Genomic DNA, 25,818 nt, shown 5'->3' with positions numbered 1-25,818 from the left:
TGTGAATTATGTGGGTTACTGCCTACAGGAGTATGATATTCCTGGGACACAGGGGAAGAGCATTCTGTGATGGCACAAGACCAAAGGCAAAGAAAGGGAGGTTTGTCTGGGGAGTAACAAAGGCGGAGAAAAAGAAGGATAAGATAAAAGAGGCAGGTCAGCTGTAAATAGGTTGCTGGTCAGTAACACTTGTTAGGCTGTGCCCTGCAGGTACCTCATCACCATGGTCTGTCCTGTCTTCTCATTAAACTTCTTCTGGGTGCCAAGTCCTCATGCTCTGCTCATGAGGGTATAAGTGCCAGCCATCGCAGAGGGGACCACAAGTCATGAGGCTGGAGAGACTGGAGCGTGCCCGTGTTGTGTGGGTCTGTGTGTGGTTTCCAGCAAACACCAGGGCACACCAGCCAGCAGGATGAGGGGCTGCAGAGCAGCCATAATTTTGGGAGGCATACTGGAGTGATCATAGATATATTATTAAAGATACAATCAGTGTACTTAAATTTATTTTTGAAGTATTAGATGTGAAATCCATTAAGAGTACTAAAAGCAAGCCAGGAAGCCTAAGAAATGACAGGAAAGCAATGTCACGTTATGACCACTGTACTCACTTTCTGCACAATGTCAGTGCTTCTGAAATTTAAGAGCAAAAGGTGCTTGTGAGGAAAAACAAAACAAAGAAACCCCAACAAACCAAACCCATAGCAACTGAACAAAAACTTTCTTTACTTTTAGAGAAAGAACAAAAGGCCTTCAACCCCTTTTCAGTCAGACCCCCAACACACTAGGGACTAGTATAACTCCTTACTGTATGAATTCCCTTTTTGCTTCCCTATACATTAAGTGTTTTACAATTCTGTCCCAAAGAACAGTGATAAAAGTGGACAATGCTTTACCTGGAGAACATTCCTAGCTAAAAAAAAAAGTTTTTAAAACATGTTCTTAACTATTCTAAATTACTTATGTAGGCGATGGTTTTCTGGTGTCCAGATGCAGGTGAAATAATAGAGGCCAAAATAAATTATGATTTTTCCTACAAAATGAGTAAGACTAAATAAATAACTTTCCAAAATTGTTAGATTTGTCAGAAAGAACATTCTGAGTATTAATAAAATTCTATTTTATTCATTTATGTACAGAAAAAACCCTTGAAGCTAAACTTTTAGGTATGGGAAAAAAATGATGAAGAGTTAATTCTCTGTATTCTTCCATCCATCTAGATCACTAAGTTTTATAATATGCTTCCTGGTAACATTTCCCTGAGAAAATCTTGAGGAAAAAAAACCACAAGAACCAGTAATGTCTTTTTTATTAAAATACCTCTTAAAATACTCATCGTCATAACATACACTGAATGTTGTTGCTGTATGACATTTGCGTACACACAACACTTACAGCAAACTCTAGACAGCATCAAGAATTACAAAAATAAGGCAAGCCCCAGAAGGTGTGCATCCTCACTACCTCCTCTCAGGCCACTACACATATAACCATGTTTACATTTTTATGCCGTTCCCCACAGTGTTTTCCGGACACCTGTTGGGTCAGTCCTCCCGTCTCTCCTGCTCCCCTTGACTTGACCTCACAGTGAAAATTCTGATGATGAAAAGGGAGGCGGTGTCAGATCCGTGGGGCAGCAGGTGCTGACAGAAACATCAGCGCTGTTTCTCCCCCAAGAAGATTTTGAGCTACCACACAGTATTCCAAATAATTTAAGACTGCAAAAATCCAGAGCATGCTAATGACCTGCAGCAACGCTTGCTTACTATGTGTCTTCTATCTCGGTCAGGAATGATGATGCATCACCCTCCAGCTACAAACAGTCACAGCTACTCTAACATATTCTTCTCCATTCATTTTAAGAAACTCTAGCAGAAGAAAAGATAACATGAACTGTCAAATATAGGAAGAACAACTCCTCCATGATAAGCTAAGTTTTTCTATTCACGTCTATGACCTTTTATCACTTAATTGCAAGTTTAAAGTACAAAGACATTCCATTATCTGCTAGTTCAAAACAATAACATTCATCTTTCAAGTACTTTTTTATAGGTGAAAAAGACACTGAAGAAAGTAACATCATTTAACAAGAGTAGATTTTTTTTTTATTATTATTATTATTATTATTATTACTTCATCTTATTGAAAGAACTGTATAATGAGAAAAATTAAAAAAAAAACATTCAGGCAAACTTTTCAACAAAATAAATGTAAAATGACTGCTTTCATTTGTACATGGTACAGATAGACAGGTGTGACTAGAAAACAGTTTAATCCCTCTAGACTGAGGTTAGTGAGAGAAAAATGAATAGTCAAATTCTTTTTTGTATGTGCATATGCATATATGCATAAAAAAATTCAAGGAGTTAAAACCTACATCATTATAAATACCAAAAGCTGATCATTAACTACTCATAGACTTTATTCTTGTACTTAGTACCATTATCAGTGGAGCCCTTAACTGGGTCATAGTAACTGCTATGTAACTGCCAACATATAAAAACTTTTACTTAGAAAAATGGACAATGTTCTTAACTCAGAGCATTCTAACTTTGCCTTTGCAGATGCATATTCCCTTCTTCATTGACAAGATTTCATGGGGGAAAAAAAATTAATAATAACATTTTGGAATAAATATTCTCAGCAAACTACTAAAAGGGAACATGCTTGCTGCCAGCTGCTCAGCTGTAACACTTGCTCATTCATGGAATTTCATTCTTCTTTATTCCTTCAGTCATTAAATCCATCATAACCTTTCATGTTTCCTTTACTGGACTGAATGTTCAGGGAGTAAGCAATCCTAGAGAACAGTGCAAAAGGCGGGAGATGCAACTGCACTTAACAGCTTTATTTTGGAATCTAAGAGAAGACTGAAAAAATTACTTTGCTTAACACATAAATTATGTAACATAAGCCCAAATGTACTTGCAATAGCAGGGCAAATGAAACTTGGAAGAAAAGTGTCCCTACATAGTGTTTTGTTGGGCAGCCCTTCTAAGAAGTTAGGATTTTATCCATGACAGCCCATGCATGGAAGAGAAAGCATGAATTTTTCTTTTTCCCCAAATACCACTTTCACAATAGAAAGCAAAGTTCAAAAACTGGAAGATCATAAAGTTAAAAAGCAAAACCAGAAACCAAACCCCCCCAAAAGAGCCCCTAAAGAACAACCACCCCCCCTCCAACCTAGCAGCCATTTATTTACTTGTTGAACTTAGATAATGGAAATCTCATTACCATATTCTTAATGTTTCCCTACTCTAACCTACAAGATATATTCTGAAAACCAGTACAGTCAATACTTTCAAATCAAAGGGAAACAATCAGAACAGCAATGATGAGCATGACTGTACCATTCGAGCAGAAATAAAGAAAAATAAGTTTAAAACATAGTTTTTAAACATCTACTAGTTAGCCTCGTTTATGTGAACTTAAAAAAAAAGGAAAAAAAAGTTTTCAGATTTTATACATCTTTTTTTTTCAACCAGGTGCATTTAATTGCAACCAGCAGGCACTCCACCAAAATGCAGTATTTGCAATCCCTGACTCTTTAACTGAGAGAGATTACTTTGGCCTTAGTATCGCTATATTACAATTTTCCTGCTTCAAAACATGCAGTTCATACATTTTACAGTTTTGCTGCCATAGTCGATGCATTCTGGCCCGATACACTCACAGCAGGCGTTGTGAAACCACCGGTATTTGGAAGCTCCCATGGACTCGCAAGAGATCTTGCACTGATGTATTGACATGCAGTCATCAAAATACACCACAGTACACATGTGTTCTAAACCAAGAGGGGGGAAAAATTTGATTTTAAGGTCTTAAAATATTTTTAAAGGTTAGGTAAAAATTAATTAAATGCGCAGCTTTAGAAGTAGGATTGCAAATCAGCATGACTATGAGGCATAAGGAAAAAAAAGGTGACAGTAAAAGCAGAGAGGAGAGGCAGAGAGTCAAGGTACAACCTACCAACTTCAAATTTTCAGCATCTACAACTCAACTTGTTGTCTGTTCTCCTTCTTACTTCTACAGTCATAGGCAAGAATGTTTTTGGGTTTTGTCCCCCAGTTGTGAGGGATGCCTTCTAAAGCATAAGGATGGGCTATGCCAAAATAATAAGCAGGCATGTGTCCTCTGAAGGTAATATGCTACCACGAAAAACCTCAGGTTTAGGTAGGTTATTTAAAAAACACAAAACCCACTTATTTAGGTATAAATATTTCGTCCTCCCCCCTCCAAACTCCACAATACTCTTCAGCCATATTAAGCCACAAGTCGGAGACTCCTGTTTTCCTCAACATGAAACTGCACACTTTTTTCTTTTTTTTTTTAGCAACACCACCAGCTTTACTAAGATTAAGAAACCCCTTCTGCCTAAGTGTTGACTTCATGCTTTTAACATCCATGCAATTACTTCAAATGCCATGAAGTTTGGTGTTGCAACCTCAAACTGGAGCTGAGGAATTCATCGCAATTATAAAACAAAAACATTCCCCCCCCCCCACCTCCCACTCCAGTCTACTTCCAATTCTCCAGCTTTCTTCTGTGCTGACCGGGTGATTACACCATGAAACTTTGTTCATCCTCCAAAGGACTGTTACATAACCTTTACCCCCGCATAACTTGGTACATTTTGGGAAAAGCACAACTGGCAGCTGCCTGCAAACATGAACATCTCACTCGCACATGTCAGACCAACTTGTCAGCGGGAGAAGTCAACAGGCTTTCTAGCCTATTGCTACTTATGGTGCATCCAGTAGAAACATACTGATCTATGTTCTGATGTGGATTAGAAAAATGTAATCCAAACATAAATGGTAAATCAAGACAGTGGATTTGTTGGGGTTTTTTTTGAATGATTATGAAGATATGAAGAAGGGTGAGTAACTGAAGGACTTTCAGAGCAGTGTAGTAGTTAACCACAGTGTTCATTCAGTCTCTTATCTGTGATACCAGAACCTCCCCTTTAAAATATTGGTGCCCCATAGATTAGCAGCCTCAGTAGTATGCATAACTCACGGCAAGCTCTGAAGGTGAGGTCCAAATCTGACTTGAGGCCAGGAAGGCCTCCATCACCTTACAAATCATCGGATCTATGCAGTCAGTTTCCCCAGTACCAACAATCTCCATGGTGCCCATGCTTTTTGGGCACATGACAAGGGATAACACAACATACAGGGGAGCAGCACAATGTACCCAACAGCTTTTCTGTGGATGCATCCTCTTCCTTGACATCTGGAAACCCTGCCTACCCTTTTCAGAACTGTCACTTGTTAAAACATATATGAGGGAACTCTGACCACTGTCAAACTATTTTGCAAGTACCAAAACAGCTGCAAGAGGGTCAGAGGATGTGCTGCCAGCCCACTGAAAGCAACAGAGTATTCACTGCCTTCATCAGTTTCCAAACTGCTGTACACATCTTGCAGACACCATATACAGTGCAACAGGCAATAGGGATCTTAGGGAGGAAATGCAGACCCATGGCTGAAGCAGTTTCTGCTCCCAGAAAAGCTGTGCTGAGTAAAGCTGCAGTTGTCCAAGAAATCTTGCAGTACCTGAAGTACTGCTGCAAATGTCAATAAAATGCACTATGGCTGTGTAAGTCCTGTCCCATTCTTGGCATTTCTATTTCTATAAGCCTTCATAATAAAGCCTGAGGCACAGCAACCGAGGAAGAGAGTTTTCAGAAAACAAAACCTCTGCCTAAAACCAACTAACATATCTACAGCTTCAAGTAAGTAAAATTTATTCACAAAGGGGGGGACGAAAGAGCTAAATAGAAGCATATGCTAAGGTACCACGTGCACAGAGTGATAGGAATACACCTAAAGCACTCAGCCAAAGCTGAAAAGTAGTAGGGAGATGCAGCCACCACACCCAGAGGCCAGACAGCAGCTCCATCTTTTATAGAGAATGCACAAGGACTTGGCAATGTTTTATCACCAGTGGCAAAAAGCTCAGATTGCCAGGGTCCCAAGAAGGACCCATTCCCAGGAGGCCCAGACATTTCCAGGAATCTGTTCCTGTCACTCATCACAGGAGGTTTTCAGTGGAAGGGTAGGGGTGAGAAAGTAGAGGCAAGTCTCCAGCAACATTCCTCATGTTCATCTAGTTCAGTGCTGGGGTGCAAGCACAGGAACTTTACAGAAGCCTCTGTAGGACATTACTCCTACAATTTATACCCTCTTGCTTAATCTCATTTCACTCTTTTGATACCTTTTTAGTAGTTTTCTACTGAAACTTTACTACCTTATTACCTTAATATACCTTATTCATGTATTCCATATGTAGGGTCAGTCCTAGAAGGTGTCAGCTGGAGGCACAGAGCCTCTGCCTCCAAACAGGCAATCCTGGCTAATCCAGAAATACTTCTTCCTGCAAAATCAGCTTTTGAGATGCCATCCACCTGACTGACCTAGCCTCTGGATCAGCCTGAGAAAGCAAAATGACTTACAGCTATCTCTGGATAGCAGTGAAACAGCTCTTTAAAGGAAGCAGAGTCCTCTCCAAGGGGTTGCCAGAAGTGCCCACTGCTATCTATTGATCACTGCACTCCAATTTGCAACACACAAGGGAAAGCCCACAGGAGGTCAGGAAAGCTGTGCACACTCTGAGGTGTGAGAGCTGCTTCCAGCACTTACAGGCTGTCATCAGAGAATGTCCAGTCCCCTCTGTGTAAGGAGACATCTGTGTTCACCTTCACGTCAACCTCATCTGTGACAGCCTCGTCAGTGTTAGCACTGGTTGAGAAGTCCTGGTGAAGCCCAGTTCATCAGCTAATGCCTGCTGAAACTTGAAATAAACTTCCTGGGTAAGAAGAGCCTGTGATTTCCAGGATGTAAAGATCAATGGCACTGAACTGAGAGACTGAAGACATCTCTCAGGGTAAATGAGGCCGGAGGAGCAGCAGCACCTGGCCCTCAACTCTGACAAAACCAGGTGACATCAGTCGGAGAGACCAGTCTCCTTAACCACTCTTGCAGGACCAACACAGGAAACAAAGCCAGAACTCTACCTTATTACAGTGGCAGCAGCAACCAAGGACATTAATCTTGACTAACTGGAGAGTGGAGAAGAAAGTTTATTTCCATCTGCACACAAGCCAAGAGGATTAGGTCCTAGAGGACCGGTACAAAAACACCGTGAAGGGGAGAGAGTAGACTGTACATGGCAGACCAGAGCCAGCAGTAGGCCTGTCTGGTTCCCAGCAGCTCTTGTGAGCAGCTGGAGGACATGCTCCAGTATATGCTATCAAACTGCTTCTGAAGTCTCACTCACTGAGAGACTTCCCAGGTCTGAACGAGTCAGATTGGGCAGGGTCAACTTTGTTCATCATGGGACACTACTGGTCCCCTCCTCAGCAGCCTCTGTGTCCATGCAGAGGTTGAATCACTGAAAGCAGGAGAGTTCCTCATCTTAAGTATTAAATTCCGCTTTATAGGCTGAAGAAACAGAGTTACACAGGGGAAAAAATACATACCTACAGGTTCAGCTGGGACCCCAGAGTGTTTAAACTGTTTCACAACCTAATTACAGACTCATCACTTGGCTCCCTCAGTGTAGATAAAAACAATGTTACTTAGTGCAGTAACAGCTTTCTCATTTGCATTTTCCCAATTTTCACACACTAAGGGCCACAAACTACTGCTGTGGGGTGAGGGAAGGATGCAGCAGCAAACATTTTTTTTCCAAAACATGCATTTCTCAGTCTTTTTCCCCTCACAATTCATACTCAGTGAAGGGTTGTGTAGGAGAAACAACAATCAAGTCTAAATTAAAAATGACCAGAAGAAACTATCAAGCTTTGCTATAAAACTGTCTGTACTGGTGTAATATGGAGGAATTTAGCAACTCAGAATATCAAACAATTCAGTTATTCTAAGTTAAGGAGAAATGCCTACCTATAGGTTGAACAAACCTTCCCAGTGAATGACAATTCGCTCGCTGTATGTGACCTTTGAATTTAAACATGCTATGTAACTTCAGCTGTCTGCTGGTCAGCTTATTGGTAGCTCTAAAAGTCCTTTAAAAAGGTAACTATCCATCCAGCTGTCATACCATTTTATCATAGAATGGCTTGAGTTGGAAGAGACCTTAAAGATCATCTAATTCTAACCCCTGTTCCATGGCAGGGGACATCTTCCACAAAAAAAAACCCCAACAACTAGTCAAGAGCAGTAGTGGGAAAGGAGGAAAGAGAGAATGAGGAGATCAATTGAGATAATCTACTAGCTTTGGACAAGTCAATTTTATGTCAATCAGAACTTATAAAAAGAAACATTTCTACAGAGGTAGATGCCACTTTACTGGATTTCTAGCTCTCCTCTATGTGGCTTGCACTGAAGGGAAGCAGAAATGCAGAGCAGACACTATCCTCTGTGTCACCAAGCAGTGTAAGTCAGAAACCCGTAATTACAACGCAGATTTCGTTTTATCAATTGCCAAAAGATTATCTAGTTCCCCTCTCTCTCTTGCCAACATCCTGTCATCATCTGAAACAACTAAGCTTATTCAAACATCTGAACTCACACTTTAGAGCTCTGAGGGTATCAGCTAAAAGTAAAGCAAAATGAATAAAGTACAAATGTACATTAATACTCATCACAATCCTCTCTGAAGTAGTGGTGCAAGTGCCAGAAACAACTGATACGAAGATCTACAGCAGCTCCAGCAGTGCACACATGACTGTGGCAGCTAAAACATTAAAAGTCAATTCACAGGAGGAAAGGGAAGATACTCATTAAGAAAATAATGGGGAAGTTCAAAGTCTGTTGTCTGGGCTCACAATAGGCTGGGGTGAGAAAGGAATGCTTTATATCCTACCACCCCCCTCCTCCTGGATCTACAGACACTTTCTGGGGGCTGGTGGCTTCACGCCACTCAGGCACAAAGCTCGTGGATTCCTGTGGCTGGTGCTGCTTTTCCTGGACCTCACCCAGAACTGCACTGAGCAAATCTGGCACCCTGGGACAGCTTAATGGCAATCCCTGCATGAACATGTGCTGAAATTAAAATCAGAGCTGTGTTACACAACATGTGACAAGAGGTACTTGTAACCAGAGCCTTTCCAAATTTTGGGATGTATTCTAGAAGATAGTACAGAGACTACTGTCCCCCTACCAAGATCTACCACTCATTAGCCCCTCTCCCTTTACACGCCACGCAATAGGCTGCTGCCAGCACACCATGTTGGAGTGAAGCATGCAAGGAGCCACAAAGTGGAGGAGACACAGCACTGTAAAGAAAACACAAGGCATCTGTGTTTCTGCTCACAGGAATATTCTTTCAAATCCCTGACTGTCACAGCCCTGAAGACAACTGCTGAGCGAGTCACCTTAAGGACATCTCCCTTTGCAAGATCTGCCTTTAAGCAGCACTTATGAGGAGAAGGAAAGGTTAAAGAGATGGCCTGTTTCTCCCACTGCAGGGTATGCTTGTATTTACTGCCACTGAGCACACATACATACACACACACAGACTCACCCTCTCTTTCAGTGGTTCTTCTAACATTTACTAGCTTGTTAAACCACAGTGACCCAGTTGTGTGACTGAACTTTGCATGGGCAGAAGCCATCAGGCTCCAGCAACTTCCTAGGCTCCCTTGCTGTGCCCGTGCTCACAAGGCTCTTTACCCTATGACCTACTACCCCTCCACTTTTCGATTCCTGCTTCCCCAATGAACCCATCAAAATGTATTAAAAACAATGCCACCCCATGGCTCAAATAACACTCCATACAATTCCCCAGTTGTCTTGCTTCCACCATAATAAATGTTAAACTGACCAAGCCAGGAGCTAATTTTTCTTTACACCTTCTCTGTTCTCAGTGCTCAAATCATTCATGTTTTTGTAAGCTAAGTTTAATATGACTTGTGAGAAAGCAGGGCACTACAAAGTTATCTACATTGTGACCAAGAAAAGAGACTCCTCAATAAGTTTACATATTTATCAAAGTATAGGATGTGGAAAGTAATTTTCTACCTTTTCTAGTTCTTCACTGGCCACTAAGATGGAGGAGGCAAAGCCAATGATTACAAGAACAGCTCTGACATTTATTTCTGTTTTAAGTTTCTGTTGCGGCCTGAAAGGCAGTGGCATTTGTTAACTATTTCCAAATATAACTAAATATAACTGTTGTTTTTGGACTGTCATCATTCCAGTGAAAGCTCTCTCAGACTAATCTCTAAAGCATTCTTAGTAAATGAAATGAAGGAGACTTTTGACTAAGAAAAAAACTGCAGTGTTATGTATTTGTGTTGTTAAACTCAAAACTGCTCCACACCCTCGAGATGCAATTCAAATTCCAAGTTTAATCCAAAACTATCATTAGCCCATCCTGTTGGTATGGTAGTAAAGGACGGCCATCTGGGCTGCAGTACCTAAGTACAGTGGGATATATTCAAAACTGTACTAAACATAATTTTTGTTCCCCAAGTATAATTTACAGCTTTAAGTACTGTAGTGTTTGCACAAGGGGCTTTTTGAGGCTTGCCGTTTTACACGGCTTTTTACATCACTCTCCAATAATGGTGAGCAAGCATTTTAATAACATCAAAGACATATGAATGAGATGCTTTCTGACCATCTGGTTTCCCAGTTCTGGAATTAATTTATTTTTCTAACGTGCCTTAACCAAAGGAAATTAGAGAAGTTGCCATTACGGTTCCATTTAATCAACAGCAGTCCTACTCAGAAACACAACTAGGTCAAAGGTTCACCTCGGCATGGAAAAGCAGCACGTCCATTAATTAGGGTATCTTTTATTGATAGGATAAAAGAGGCATCACAACTGCAACATATGGGGTTACGAACATTTAAAGTGTGTGTTGGGAAGGAAGCATAGCATTAATTACACTAATAAAACAAATCAGATGCTCTTTTCCCCCTATTAAGCAGCAATTTCATTATGAATTGTTTATGAGGTTCTTTTAAGTGTGCTGTAATTATTTGCAGGGAAAAATGTTTCAGGTTCAGTATGGAAACCAAGAAACAGTGTTTTTCTCAAGCCACCTTTCATACTACCTCAAACTTCTCATCTTCCCCCTCAGCAAACACTATTCTGAAGTCTGTCCTCTAAACTGAAGGTAATCTGTCACTTATCCTTCCTCAGTCTTTATCTTACTTAGGTTTACTGTTAATCCTGCATTTTGTACAAACCATCATTCTAAAGATTTCAAGTTATGCCAGCTCAGGTGAAAGCAATAAACAACTACTCCAGACAGTCACATGCCATAAGCTGTTATTTCTCAAACCTCTGAAGCCATGTTTCAGTTGCCTGCCTCTGCACTGCTACATCATTTGGATTCAGGTTCTGGTCTGTCCCATCTCCTAACTACAGGTAACTGCTTCCAGGTCAAAGAACACACCTTGCCAGTGCACATGAAGTAACATGAACAAACTGCCTCATGCCACAGGAGGAAATACAGAGATAAACTCAGGTGGTTCAGCGTCTCCTAAGATCATCAGTCACTTTAACACCATCTTCCATGTTCCTCAACATTTTTCCTCACTCCTTTTGTTACGTTATCCTCAAAATTCGGCTGAATCTTTCACACTTTTTTACAGGAAAAGAAGAAGTGAGCACAGAGAAGCACAGAATATGCACTGAGAAGGCTCCTGGAAGAAATGAGAGGAAATGCTAGGAATTTAGACACTACACTCATTACCTTTGTCACTAGAGTAAGGTGTGTGGACGTTGTTGTTTGGAACAGAGACATTCTGATGCTGTGGCTGATTCACTGTTTCTAAAAAAGAAACGAGGTTCTCATGGTGCGACAGTTCTTCTGCCACAGGGAAGGAAACAATATTCCAGTTCAGCTGAGTATCCCCTTCTGTCAGTGCCCGGAAAAGGGAAGGAATTGGTTCATGCAACTCCTCGACAGTGCTCTTGGATGTTGGTGGTGTGTCACTGTAATTGCGAGGATTGCACATACCTGCAGATGAACAAAACAGTCAGTTACATGAAACTCTCTAACCTCTTATTCTTTAAACAGGCAGATATTTAGAAAATTAAAATTGCCTTTTTTTTTTCCTGAACAGAACAGAACCCTTTTGTATATACCCCACTCTTAACCCGATAGCAGAAAACCACCAAATACAGCAGGATGAACTTCCCATAATGGCAGGTTTCAGATCTCTCAGACTTCCACAACACACACCTGTGACTTGTGAAAAGAAAAACCTCTTCTGAACAGCACTTTTCTTCCCCTTTAATGCTAGTATTACAGCTTAGAAAATAAAGAGTTCAATGGAAGGTTTGTTTTCCCTGGGAGAAGAGACAAAGCAAAGTATAATCAATCCTAGCATAAATCTGGAATGAAAGCTTAGGACTGAACAAAGGTAGTATCTTGACAAGTCCTGAGGTACACGAAACTTTTGATCACAATTCAAGTATTCCATCTCATCTGCTGCAGCAGTCCACTAGATCTTTTCAGTCGTCTGCCAGAGATGCAAAGATCACTATCAGGAGGGAGCATGAGTCTGAATTACTTTACCTGTGTAGAGACAGCAGAGATGAACCTCGTTTCACAGCTTATCTGGAGGGGTCACTACAGGCAAAATGCTTATTTCCGGGTTACTCCTTCTTTATTTTTCAACGTCTTCTGCAGTCTCTTTTTTGAAACCTTGTAATCTTTTTTTTTGTTTTGCCAGTTTCTACAAAATGTTTTTGTGATATGCAATGCCAGTGCCAGTTTTTCATTAACCGTTTAAACACTAATATGTCTAGCCATGAAACTGATTGAAACTTGATTTAATCCAAATATTGAAACAACCAAAAAGAAAAGTTGTATCTGCATAGGTACTTAAGCCCAGGAGCCAATAAAAAAAACTCTATTAGAAGTCACCTGGCAAGAGGCAGACAAATGCATTTTCCTCACGTACATCTGGATATTGTTTGGGTATTTTCACAGACACAGTTTTAGACAGCTACAGCTGCATAGCACACCAATTCTTGAAGTGTAAAAGTGATATGGGACATAAATGTTCAAAGTCTACCTCCCCACACAACCAGAGAAACACTTCCTGGCCTGTAGATCCACTAGGGCTCCAGCTTCAGAAATAACTGTGTTTGACTAGAGCCTTATACAAACCCACAATCTTCTCAACCTAAGTAGGTGGATTTCCATAATGAACAAAGCAGAGGGAAGTTTGTCCGTGACGATTAGCATGAGATCTGGCAAATCTTAAGCAAGTGGTTAGCATTACCAGCATTTAATAATAGGAACACCACGGGACAAGTTTGCTCCTACAAAAAGGTGAGCCAAGTACTGGGTAGGAAAAAAAAATAAGCCTCCCTTCCAAACAAGATCAGGTCACACTAAGAAATAATTCCACTTACACAAACTTCCTACTGTAAATGATTATTTTCCTACTCCTCTCGACTGGGTTTGTTCTTCATGGACCTTCCTGGACTTATTGCTTTAACAAAAAATTTCTATCCCTGCATTATCACCTTTTAGTAAGCACTAATATTAACCATACTTTAGTAGGCACTGTATTAACCATATAATTCTAATAAAGGATGCCCACTTGAAAATCAATTAGGAAGCTATCAAAGCAGGTAAGAGTTTTATACAGATACATGGAGGGATGTATAATTTAGTTGGTGTCATTGTATTAATGTTGTGAAATGGAAACCAGTGAGCCTTTCTAGAGGCTCCTTCTGTCAGGTTGGATTCAGAAAATAAATTTCATTGATAAGAAGGACACACAGGGAAAAAAAAATCCTGCAGAAGGTGCACAAGTTTGTGTGCATATCAATACAGTATGAAAATATTATCTTAAGATGGCACCAAGAAACCATCACTCATAGTTTAATGGGTAAATGCTCATCCACAAAGATCTTTCCCTCTTACTGTTTTTAAAAGCATTTTATTATAATAGTAATATTTTAAATAGGAATTATTATAAAATAGCAGCTTTGGCTAAAATGAAAATAAAGTTTAACTTATGAGCAACTGGTAAGGATGAAACATGTCTACACTACTGCTTTGGAATGGATGAGAAGATGCAGAAATAGGCTACTGAAATGATGGAAGCAGACAGGCCTTTACAAGAGGGACTAAAAGAGTTTAACTCAAAGGAAAGAGAGACCTGTTGCTGTTCCCTTTCCTCCAGTGTCTTTTTCCCTGTCTGAGAAGGGAGAGAACATCCACACAAAATATGAGGGCATCAAGTGAGCATCTCTAAAGTAGGTAGGGTAGGGTAGGAGGTAATTCCTAACCTCAGGGCAGACATGACCTGAAAGACACAAAATCTGCTTTTACATTAGACATGATCAGCTTATAAAGAAACTTAAATATCAGCTCAAGTATCATCAAAGAACTGTCTCTAGGAAGCCAAGTATAGCATGCTTTCCTGTTTGCCTATTTGAATAAGGCTACAGCAAGGATGACCCTACACTGAAGAGAAGAAGAATAGGATCATGCCATAGAAACACTGAGATCTGAGACACCCACAGGACCATCAGGAGATGTTTTAGTTTATTCAGTGTTTGGAAATTGAACCTGAAACCTTGTTAACTCCTCTCCTGGAAAATACTATGAGGAAGAACAGCAGAACAGTGAGCCATCTGCAGATTTATAAAAAAAGTTTGTGTGTGGACTTCACTTTTTTACTTCACAATCCCAAGAGGTAGGTTGTTCCTCTCCCTAGAGACTGGCACACAAGCCTTGCTTGCTACAGCAGATGATGGTTCTATACCAGGGAAATAACCTACTATCCTACTCCTCGTCGCTATGACTGAAGATGACAACAGCGCACTTCAATACTGCATTACGAAAAATTTGATGACCCTGGAAGGGCAAAGGGGAAAAAAAGGGGATATATATATAGATACGTATTTCACTTCTTAAGGAGCCCAAGATCAAACAGAAAAAACAGACTCTAAGGCCTCTTTCTAAATGCATTCTCCACAGGTGCAGTATATCCTTCACAGGGGCAGGGGCTGAAAACACTTTATGCCACTGGGAAGAATCACACATGTACAGGACCATGCCACCCCACTGCTTACTGAAAGACAGTAAAGCGAAGCTAAGCTAGCCAGAACCAAGCAAAAAAAGGGATGTCAGAAAGCAGATTCACATCATTCAGGAACAGGAGAAGCAATAGACTGCACTGAAAATGGGCATTTTGACACTAATAACCTTCATGAATTCAGAGAAAACCCACCAGGAAAAGCTGAGAGCAGGTACAACACTCAAGATGCATCCCTTTCATGGAAGCCAAGATTTTGAGTGGCATCACAGGAAGACTTCCAGCAACCACAGGAGGATGAAGCTTTAATTAAACTTAAATCATAAGTCAGAACATACAGTCTCCTTAAGCAGGAGCAGCATCCACTTGTAAATGAGCACTCTGAACACCACCTCTTAGTAGCAATGTGTTCTTGTTAAGACTGTCATCTAGTCCTACAGTAAGACCTTGTCTGTTTCTTTTTTACCCTCCACAAAGAGGTCTTTTTTCAAGAATGGTGAAAACGCCGGGCTGTGCCTATTTACTACTAGTCCCAGCTCAAACCTAAAACTGCCCCTGTGTGGTACCTGTCAATACACTTTGCAGGTACAAACCTTCACACAGCATCCAACCCCACGAAGCAGGCACTGTCTTGTTTCCTCAAGGTGACAATTCAAAATGGAGTTTTTTGTTAGAGAGTGTCAGCTATGATGACATTAACCAGGCAAAACCTGGACTACTGCCACCTCCCACTCCACAGAGCAGATACAGCCTTCAAATGTTGGATCTCCACAGTAATTTATTCTGTACCCACAAAATGAGCTGTAAAATGTTTAAAGCACAGATGCTGTCACAATGTTTTACTTCTATTTTAAGACCGTGAGCTCAGCATGTGGCAGGAGAAACCAACGTAAAAAAAGAAGAAAATTAAAAAAAAAAGGCAAACTTACCAACGCAGTCACAGCACTCATCCCAAAGTGTGCCCAGGCAGAGCATGCACTCCTTACAGCAGGAACAGTTCCCTTCCCCAGGGCGGCACTGACACAGCTCCTGGAAACAACAGGCATTCATTACACTGCAGCAATCCCAGATGCAAAAGAACTACACAACAGAGCAATTCTTCCTCAAGCCACAACTCCAATTAGGGCATTAAAAAAGCTTAGTGCACTAATACAGTGAGTAAACGGTAAAACAGCTCCAGCCAAAGAGCAGATCTGAGCCTACAAAAGGATCTTTTGCAAGTTTGCCCCCCCTTTTTTTTTTTTAAAGGTGACATTCTGAAGACAAATCTGAAGTCAGCATTTAAAAGCAAAAAAAATCCTATTCATGGGAAAGGTGTGTGCCCTTCTGTGTATGCCTGAATCTACAAGTTCTTTGGATGTTCTTCCCATCACAACTAGAAATTCAAAGAGGAGTGTTTCTTTATATATAAATAGTGAGCCCACATTATAATTTAGTCAAAAAAGAAAGTTACTATAAGCCTGACATGCATACTCAGGATATACACGATATCTACCATCCCATCTATGCATGGTTTCTAAAAGGAACTGATTCTAAAAGGAACTTACTCAATTAAGTCATTTGATAATGGGATTTTCTGCGTCTCTGAATGCATGTTACACGCTGGTCTCCATTTGCAATATTAGTGACCAGATTACTCCTGCCCCAGGTCCAGCTAATTAATTTTTGCTATTATGAAAACAACCCTATGCTTCCTCCCCTCAAACCGACACCTTGGGATATTTCCAAGACTTCTAGAGACTCTAGAAAGTGAAGTGGCATACACACATATTTTTCTTTAATTTTCTTTTATTAAGCTAAAAAGGTGGAAAGGGCATGGAAGCAAAAAGACATCTTCATACTACTAAACCCAAAGGCACTGGTTTAGCAGTCCTGGTGGAGACATACAGTGGTGGACCTCACAGCATGGAAATAGCCTACGTGGATGAAGGAAATTTAAAAACCAGGCGGTCTCCTTCCCTCTAGTTTAAATCCATACTAGTAATTCCAGTTTGGCCAAAAGATTGTGGCTACATGACAATAATTCACACACTTGAATTACATCATAGTGTGAAACACGGACAGCCAAGAAGTCACTTTGGTTGTCCTGTCTAAGAATTTGGTTTTGATGACGTCTGTCTAACTATCATGTTACATACAATTGGTGAGAAAATAAAATCCCATTACTGGAAACACTGACCATGGGATCCTTCCCACCCCTGTCTTTACTGGAAGGGCTATCGGCAAATCTCTGCTACGCACCAGGCGAGGGAGAAGACAATGCCCATCCCCACTCTTTGATCCCATTCTCCAGAGACAGGGGAGGGACACACTGCAGTGTGGTCAGGAGACGCACATGGACAGGAGGGAAGGGCAGGAAAGTGGTTTGGTTTGAAATTCTCCTATCCTGGAGTCACCACCCATGGTTCCACCTCTGGTAACCACAGCTGAGTCAGGGACACCACTCCTTACAGCCAGACACCCACATCACCCGTTAAGTGTGGTTTCTTTTTGAAGCACCTTGGGAGGAAGCTGATGGGACAAAATTCCATTTTTTTAAATAATTCTTTGTTTGCAACTGTTAATAAGCCTCAAGTAGCAGAGAAAGGAGGCATATTTATACCAAGTGTCAGGAGTACGTTTGCTAGGCAAGGCAAGGCACAGATATGCACCTGATTGTGTATGACCCCTGTTCTCTCCTTAATCTGCAAAACTGGCAATTGCAAATATCTGGGGCCTGTTCAGTTGCACAGGGATCACCCCTTGCTCACACCAACTTGCTCACCCCAGGCCAGAAGGCTGGGGACAGGCCTTCAGAATACAGCAAATGAAGCTGCAAAGCTCCCAGCTCTGGATTAAAACTGAACAAACACCAAAATGTGCTGCAGACATGCTACAATTTACTAATGCAGTATAAATCCATTGATTCCTTATTATTCCACTCACTTCACCCCAGATCCCAAATCTTCTTGAAGCCAGCAAAGAAACAAAATTCACCTACTACTGCTTGTGCTACGTAATGCTGAGAAACACTGTCACCTGCATAGTTTAATGTGAATTGTTTGCCCTGCTGACTGATCAAGAGTGAACTCCTGCTCCACACACATTTCTGCAATATGCAGACTTTGTAAGTATTGAATTTTTACTTACAGAGAGGAAAACTACCAAGGTTTTTTACTTTTTCATCCTCAAAGTTTATGAATGGCACCTATTACTATGCTGTTTCCAAGAGAAAGAAGAAAACAAGGTTCATTAATAAAATATACACATTTTTCCACAAGAGGAAACACCACAAACTTAGAAAGATGACTTATGTGAATGAATGATGTGTTTCTAAAATATTTATCTTACTGTTCAATAAACAGATTTTGTCAGTCTTTAGAATAAAAAGCTTGAATAAAACAACTTTAAAAATAACCACGAGTACTGTTACCTTGGCCAGAGAATAATATTAATATATATTAGCATTAAAAATATCCTATTTATTTATTCTTCAACAGTAAAACCGGGCAAACAACTTTATACTTATTAAAACATCAACAAGCCAGGACGTGGGAGGAGGCAATTCTCCATAAACTATTACATGTAACACATGAATTGAAGCCAGAAAATTCACTGAATTTGTTTCAGTTTTATAGAAGAGTGTTCTCCAAGAATTAAATGTAACTTTAATTCTGCACTTGCAACATATTAACAAAAAATTCTGCTTAGCATCTGTATGTGTAAGCACTATCTTGGGGATAGCGTCATTACACCTACCAGTATTTTAAGAAGTTTGTTTTTATAGGAAGGGCTTATGAGCAATGTAATTTTTTTTAAATTATTATTTATTTATTTCAGACTTGGAGGGAGATGAGGGAAGAAAGAACAATCTAATTAATTAGTCTTCCACCTTCTTCAGGGCAAAAACTGTATGTTCTTTCATATATGTGTTTGCACATACATGGTTTCCTTAACCACTTTTGAGTCCTTCTGCCTGACTCATCCACACTGGATACTGGTACAGGATACATCTTTGTAAAAGAATGCTTACATGAGACGTGGGTGAAGAGAGGCAGAATGAGAAACTTTCCTTGTTGATAGCTGGGGGTGGTGAGGTGTCAGTCAAGAAAATATTACTCATAAGTCAGCTTGGCAAATTTGCAAGCTGAACTACTGAAGGTGCATTGGAGAATCTATTTTGCTAGGCAAGAAATAAAGCCTCACAGTCTAAAAATACAGCATTAAATAGGAAGCAGGCATGTTTGTACAATAAATATACTTCTGTTCCAGAGAGCAAAAAAAGGTTTTTACAAGATATTTAACATCTGCATTTTTTTCAAAGCTTTCTTGGAATGACAGAGACTATTTTCTTAGTGCAGGGAGAAGCAGGACCTGAAGGCATTGGAAATATCTTCGCAAACTGGAAGGGGGAGTGCAAGAAAAAGAGCTAGTTTTTTTTTCCTAGAACAGTTTAATAACAGAAAATCTCCTGGAAGCAAACCAGCCAGAGCTGTTTTGTTAACCCAACTGCGTTACGTACATACACGCTGAAAGCAATTTTTAGATGCCTAAGCCCTGAAGTTAAGGAGTGGCATTTATTTCATACCACAGGGCTAAAAAGTCTTGGAAATCCTTTCAGGCTGACAAGTTTGTACACACAATTAATAGGAGGCAAAGGAGACAAAGACAAAAAGAGATTTTAAATCAGAACAGCACTGCACCAGCTGAGGTGGCTGCAGGTATGTGGCGTTGGGGAGAGAAAACCCTGCAAAACAACCCCTCCTCAGAAGGATCAGAAATCCATGCCTGAATTACTGCTGTGTGTTTCCCCCACACAGCAGTAGTTTAAAGAACTGTTGCAGACGAGAGAGCAAAGCTCAGCTTCCTGCCCAGCATGGACATCCCACCCCAGCCTGACTCCTGCAGGTAGCTCTGTGCCGCAAGAACCAACCTGGGACTCGCCTCAAATCCATTTGCTATGAACAGTTGTGGGAACGTCCCATCCTAGAAGTTTCTGCCTTCAAGGATTTCCTCCATGTTGCAAGGACACAATACATGCCTCTACTCTGCCCAGCGAGTAGAGGCCTTTTCATCTTCTCCACACATGGAAACAACCCACGCTTCCAAGTCAACAACAGATGTGCCACAGTAAATACTGCAACACGCACATTGTGCGCAGCCAGGGCTCGGTGGCCCACCTGAAAAGCGAGGCAACAGCCATTTATTGACTCCAACACCCCAATCCCATCTTCACAGGAAGGAGCTACATCCAGAGCCTTCAAAGGAACTAACTTTGTGGACCCACTCACTGCACTCCCAAGTCTTCTCACAACTCCTTCAACAACGACAGGAAACCACAGTTTCTTTGTGAAGGCTGAACTTATGCAGAGAGATGCCTCAAGCTATTTTCTTACAGTTCTTTGCTTACAGAAAAAAGAGAGACACCAATGAAGCTAGAGCATCAAGATGTTAAGGGAAAGCTGAATCCATGTGAGTTGTTGATCTCATGCACTGTTCTGGATCTAACAAAATAAATATTTATGTAGGGACCACCCTTAAGCAGAGCAGCTTTTAAGGAGTGGCAGTAATGACTGTAGTGACTTCTAGCCATGCTGGCAAAAATATTTATGTTAACCGTATGCTTTTTGAGAGAGCACGTTTCTTGTCTCATTATGTCACCGGGACAGGCAGCCTCGCTTTCTGTACACAGATGCAGATGACAAACATCCACAAGTTGTTTGCTCTCCAAGTTGTCTCCAAGTGGCATTATCTCGGTATCGAGACATGGATTTTGCTGAACTTGAACAGTGATAAAAGTCAGTGAAGGAAAAACGTCACGTGATAGTCAAGCAACCTCGCTAAACACAGTATTTTATTTTTAAGTTCAGATTTTTCCAGAAGAGTTTAGAGGGGGAAAAATACATAGATACAGTCTACTGGCATACTTCTCCAGGAAATAACATGCACTTCAAATAGCAGTGCAGTGCTTCTGCCACAACACTGCTGAAGATTTAAAACAAACAAACAAACAAAAAAAGGCAAGAAGAAAGATGACAATTGCTTTAAGTCAAAGCTTTAGGATACTTCATATCCACAATCAGACTAGTCTGACCTGATCTGTTCTTCTGTAAAAAATGAATACTGACTGGTAAGTCAGGCCTGTTTGCAGGAAGACAGCAGCCAGACAGTGGAAATGAACAGTGTAATTCCCCTGCAATAGCACACAACTCACATGGCCTGGGCTACTTCAGGGTCTCAGAGAATTGCATATGATTTGGATTTTAGGGAAATGCTTTAAAAAGGGACTCCACATCACCTGTACAAAGTAAGAGGGAACACACCTACCAGTGGTCTCTCTGCATGCACAGGGCTCTGTTGTCACAGATGCCAACATAACCCAAGTTGTGTGCACAACTGATAAGCACAGTTGTATGAGCCACCCCCATGCAGTGCTGAGTCTCAGCCATTTATTGACAGCTGAGTAAGGACTCCAGTAGCACTAACTTCGCTCCTCCTGGGCTGTACTTTATTCAGACTAGCTCATAAAAATAAAGTCTAAATGTTGTCTGTCTCAAACTGACTGGATAAAAAATGATTACTTGGGAAGGAGATGTCTGTGCTCTAATGGATGGTGGACTCCCATCACTGGCACCAGAAAAGGAGACACTACATCTTCCCTGTTCTCCCTTTTGCTTACAGAGAAATAAGTAGCAGACCAACAACTTCCAGGACTAAAATCCAGCATCTGGACCAACAGTTTTCCCCTGAATCAATAAATCTGTAGCATTTACTATTTAAGTGCCTTGTACATCCAATGCCATACTTAGCATGTTACTTCCTAAAGATTTCAATCCTAGAGGTGATTTTAAAAAGTGCAAGAGAAGGGACTTACAAGCACATCAGTTTGTCACAGTGCACAATGTCCAACACACCAACAAAACCACTGGTGTTCTGTTTGAAAGGGTAAAAATCAGAAGCCTCTTTCTTGCTCCTGTACTTAACAACTCCACAGACTGTGGTGGGGCTAGAAAAAGTAGAATTTTTTTAAAATATATTTAAAGCAATGACAGTGCAGAAGCCAGAGAGTTCAGCCTACAGTCAGTCTTTGTTCCATGGAATGGATTTGTGAATCTGGCAAGTATTTTTATTTGTAAACCAGGCAAATTTTAAACGGAAGTCAATAAAATGAAGTAAACATGGAAATGCCTCAGGCCACTTCTGCACCTCTTTTCAGGCTGTGACCATGCATTTACAGTAAGCATTAGCAAGTTACTGCCATATGACATTTGTGCTCTCTGCTATTGTTTTGCCAATCTACAAAGAGGTAGAAGGAAACAGCTGCAGCTGACCACATGAAGCCTCCTTTTTTTCAATCTGGAGTTAAGAAGAGTGCTCTATATACCATATAAATAAATACTTGGTAGTTATCAGAACTGCTTGCCCTTTTGCTCTTCTGCACACCATACCCCTTAACTCCTGCTCTAAGAAGAACAATCTGGTCTCAGCCTGTTTTTTTCACTGCAGACAGACACACAGTGTGAGTCAAAAGCAGCATCTGGATTTGAGTTTAACATCCATTTCCTACCAGTTCAACTCATAAGTATTTGGCTTGGTTTTTAGGCATCTTTTAATTGACTGTACAAACCTGATGTTCTAGAGATCATGAGGCATCAACTCCTGACCCTCTGCCTGAGATTTAAGGAAGTGGACAAATTGCAAGTTAAGGGGAACATCTCAGACAGATATGGGAAGACTATAAGCTTTGAACATTTGAACTCCTGGTATTGCAGATAATCTCCTTAAAAAATGACTGTTGCCCACAGCAACCCTTCTAATAAAATGTCTGTTTCAAATTGCTGCTTATTCATAATAATCACTAATAAAGAAGAAAGAGATTGAAAACTAACAGTGTAAATCCTAGTGGCTTCTACACAATAACCCAGCAACCATTGTCCTTGGCTTGAAAAAGTTTCCATTATAAAAAAGACACATGCCCACATAGAGGTGCACTTGGTATCATCTATCTCTATAAAATAAATGGTTGTTAATCTGCACTTTATATGGGCAAGAGACCAAATGAACTTCTTTAAAGAGGCACTACTTAATATAGAATACCACTTATTTGTATCACTGGATCTTTTCAAGATACAGCTTTGGAACTGCTTCTTGAACACTCAAAAGCAAAGAAAGGAAACACGACTTTACCTGTATCAGGCATTTACTGACGTCACTGGCACAGAGAGCCTTATTGCAGCCTGTTGACGACTGGATCCACAGCAGGAACAGAAGGACAGTGACCGTGGGCGCCGTGATGTACTGTGACCTCATGTTTCCTGCAGGTGAGCAATTTTCACAAGTACTTGAACCAGCACTAAAACAAAAACTAGCAACTGAAAAGGCTATTGGAACACAAGCTAAATCCTACTTCCCTTCCCCCCTTGCAATTCCTTCAATAAAGATGAGTATTTTAAAAAAATGTCAAATTGGGGTGCTTAACAACAAACCCAGCCCCTCCTCCATCAGCTAATTTGTTAATTAAAAGCTTTCTGCTATTGCACCTCTGGATTACAATTGCCACAAATTTAAGGTGAACAATCTCAAGTCTGCAATATCAAATATGATACCCTATAAGCAGCAATGCTAAAAAAAATACCTCAGATGAGAAAACCCACCAATGAAGACCTAACTCTGTAAATACCTAAAGTAGACAGATTGGTTTCATGTAGTATCTCCTCAGGCTACAGGTACACACAGGTGTCTAGGACCAAAGACATACAGCAACGTTTTACGACAAGGTAAGTTGCCCTGCGATCTTTAATGCAGACAGGCAGCTGTTTTCACACTGACAGTTAGATGTCACATAGGCTTTCAACTCAATCACAGAGTTGTTAACTTCTTTTTTTTTCTTAAAAAAATACAGACAGCAACATTAAAAAAGAAAAAAGTATCAGACACTTTGAACAACACAACTTTCAAGAGCCACCCAAGTGACTGAAGCCAAGGAGCATCTGCTACTTCAAACAGACAGAGGAACTGGGTTTGTTCAAAGCATTCCACCTTTCTCCCTTTGTGAAATCCCAGCCTATCGGCAGGTGGTATTTGTGACAAATGTATCACGATTAGCAGCGTGCCACTGAGTTTTTCCTTGTGCTTAGCATTTGAACTCAGTCAAAAGTGGACCTTATTGCACTAGGCATTGTACCAATACATAATAAAAGGCAGCCCATGTTTGGGCAAGCTTACAGTGAGCCTGTATTGTTCTCCTAAGAGAGAAAAAAAATGCTAATGGGGCACTGGATTTCTTTCTTTTGGTATCTAGAAATGTTTTTATGTTTTATGAATTAAACACCCCAACAATTGCTCAATGAGCAATATCCAAACACAAAAAAGTAGAAAACCAAGCCAACACGTAAAGAAGGCACGATCTGGACATTTAAGGCCTGCGTTCGATTAGTCTTTCTTACAATGGTTATTAAATGCCTGTGAACCTCGCTGTGCTGGGCACACTGCCATCTGTACCCAAGCAGGGCTGGGGGGACCCCCCTGCAAGACCGGGGGCACGCACGGAGAACACGGGATCTTTCCACTCAGCTGGGGGTCACCGCTCACCCTTCCAGCTACCCGGAGTCAAGAAAGTTTCCTTCCAGCGGGAGCCGCCGGCCCAGACCCGGCGGGAGCCAAGGCAAGCACGCTGCTTGGTGAGAGGAGGGATCCCGGCGTGCTCCCCCGCATCCCGCACCGACCAGGGGCTGCGCCACATAGAGAGTCCGGCGGAGCGGAGCCGGAGCGATGCCATGTCCCCGCGCACCCGCTCGGATGCGCTGCCGTCCCCGGTGCCCGCTCCCCGGCCTCCCCCCGCCGCTCCAGTTCCGTTTCACCCACCGCCGCTTCCCCCCAGACTTTTATCCGGCGTGGCGTCCCGCTGGAGGGGTACCCCTGCCGGCCGCCCCTCCGCTCCCGCAGCCCATCCTGGCGGCACCGGCTCAGCATCGCTCTCCCTCACGGCCGGGATCGCTCCCGGGGCGGAAAACACCCGAAACCCCCCTCCGGCCGATCGACCCGCGCTCGGCTCCCGAGAGGCCCGGGCCCCAAAGATGGCACTACCAGGGGCCGGGAGGCCGGTGACAGGGAGGGGGATGTGGGAGAACACCCCCTGCCGAAGCGGCCCGGGGCAGGCGGGGCCCCGCAAGGGGAGCGGGTCGCCTCCTCCTCCTCCTCCTCCTCCGGCAGGCAGGCAGGCAGGCAGCACGGCGGCCGCGCCGAGCCGCACCGAAACTTTCCTGCCACAAAGCAGCAGCCACGGCTCCACAGCTGCCGCCTCCTCCTCCTCCTCCTCCCCGGCCACCGGCTCCATCCCCCCGCGCCCCCCGCCCGCTCCCCCGGCGGCGCTCACCGGGCGGCGCCGCGGGCCGAGCACCTCGCGCTCCGCAGGCGGCTCTCGCTGCTCCGGAGGCGGCGGCGGCGGCAGCAGCAACCCCGCGGCTCGTCCCACTGCTCCCCCCTCGGCCGCAGGCAGCGCGGAGGCGGCGGCCTCGCATCATCGCCCCGCCTCGGGGCACCGTCAGGCGCCGGGACCCTCCCCCCGGGACCCTCCGCCCCGGCGGGCGGCGGCTGCGCGGAGCCTGGCGGGAGAAGGAGGAGGTTCAGGGGCCGGTGGATGGAGCTGCGCGCCAGACCGCGCCTAGCGGGATGGCAGTGGGGGGGACACGGCCAGGCGCCTGCCTCGGAGGGGCTTCTTCCAGGCAGAACAACCCCCCGCAACCCGAGTGCGGGCAGGGAGGAACTCGAGGGTCCTGTAGCGAGGGGAGGCAGGCCGGGGGAGCCGGGGCGAGAGGAGCGGGCGCGGGGGTCTCGCCGAGAGGCTGCGGAGGGGAGCAGA

At 42.4% G+C, this 25,818-nt stretch overlaps 1 protein-coding gene across 4 annotated transcripts; it reads right to left on the bottom strand.

The window, feature by feature from the left end:
• Positions 1-1,288: 1,288 nt before the first annotated feature.
• TWSG1 (twisted gastrulation BMP signaling modulator 1) lies at positions 1,289-25,512 on the bottom strand. 4 transcript variants are annotated; one of them, XM_064656921.1, is made up of 5 exons: positions 25,333-25,512; positions 23,145-23,272; positions 15,908-16,007; positions 11,669-11,935; positions 1,289-3,784 (listed from the first exon to the last, which is right to left on the bottom strand). In XM_064656921.1, the coding sequence occupies exons 1-5, from the start codon at positions 25,478-25,480 to the stop codon at positions 3,603-3,605; spliced, it is 825 nt and encodes a 274-aa protein (XP_064512991.1). In that variant the 5' UTR covers positions 25,481-25,512; the 3' UTR covers positions 1,289-3,602. The 4 variants fall into 4 exon arrangements, with proteins under 4 accessions (XP_064512991.1, XP_064512996.1, XP_064512990.1 ...); XM_064656926.1 differs by having other exon boundaries at positions 23,145-23,310; positions 25,333-25,411; XM_064656920.1 differs by lacking the exon at positions 25,333-25,512 and adding an exon at positions 24,822-25,322.
• Between the last annotated feature and the right edge of the window lie 306 nt (positions 25,513-25,818).

Source organism: Pseudopipra pipra, chromosome 1 (assembly GCF_036250125.1).
Source record: "Pseudopipra pipra isolate bDixPip1 chromosome 1, bDixPip1.hap1, whole genome shotgun sequence".
NCBI lineage: Eukaryota > Metazoa > Chordata > Aves > Passeriformes > Pipridae > Pseudopipra > Pseudopipra pipra.
Note: the sequence above shows the minus strand (reverse complement) of the source record. Positions and strands in the feature narration are given on the sequence as shown.

Excerpts from the sequence above, each read along its gene's own strand:
- TWSG1 (XM_064656920.1), bottom strand. The coding sequence starts at position 25,293 with ATGGAGCCGGTGGCCGGGGAGGAGGAGGAGGAGGAGGCGGCAGCTGTG. Across the intron at positions 16,008-23,144 it reads TCAGTAAATGCCTGATACAG|GAGCTGTGTCAGTGCCGCCC; the intron begins GTAAAGTCGTGT and ends TGTTGTTTCCAG. Across the intron at positions 11,936-15,907 it reads TGAGTGCTGTGACTGCGTTG|GTATGTGCAATCCTCGCAAT; the intron begins GTAAGTTTGCCT and ends GTTCATCTGCAG.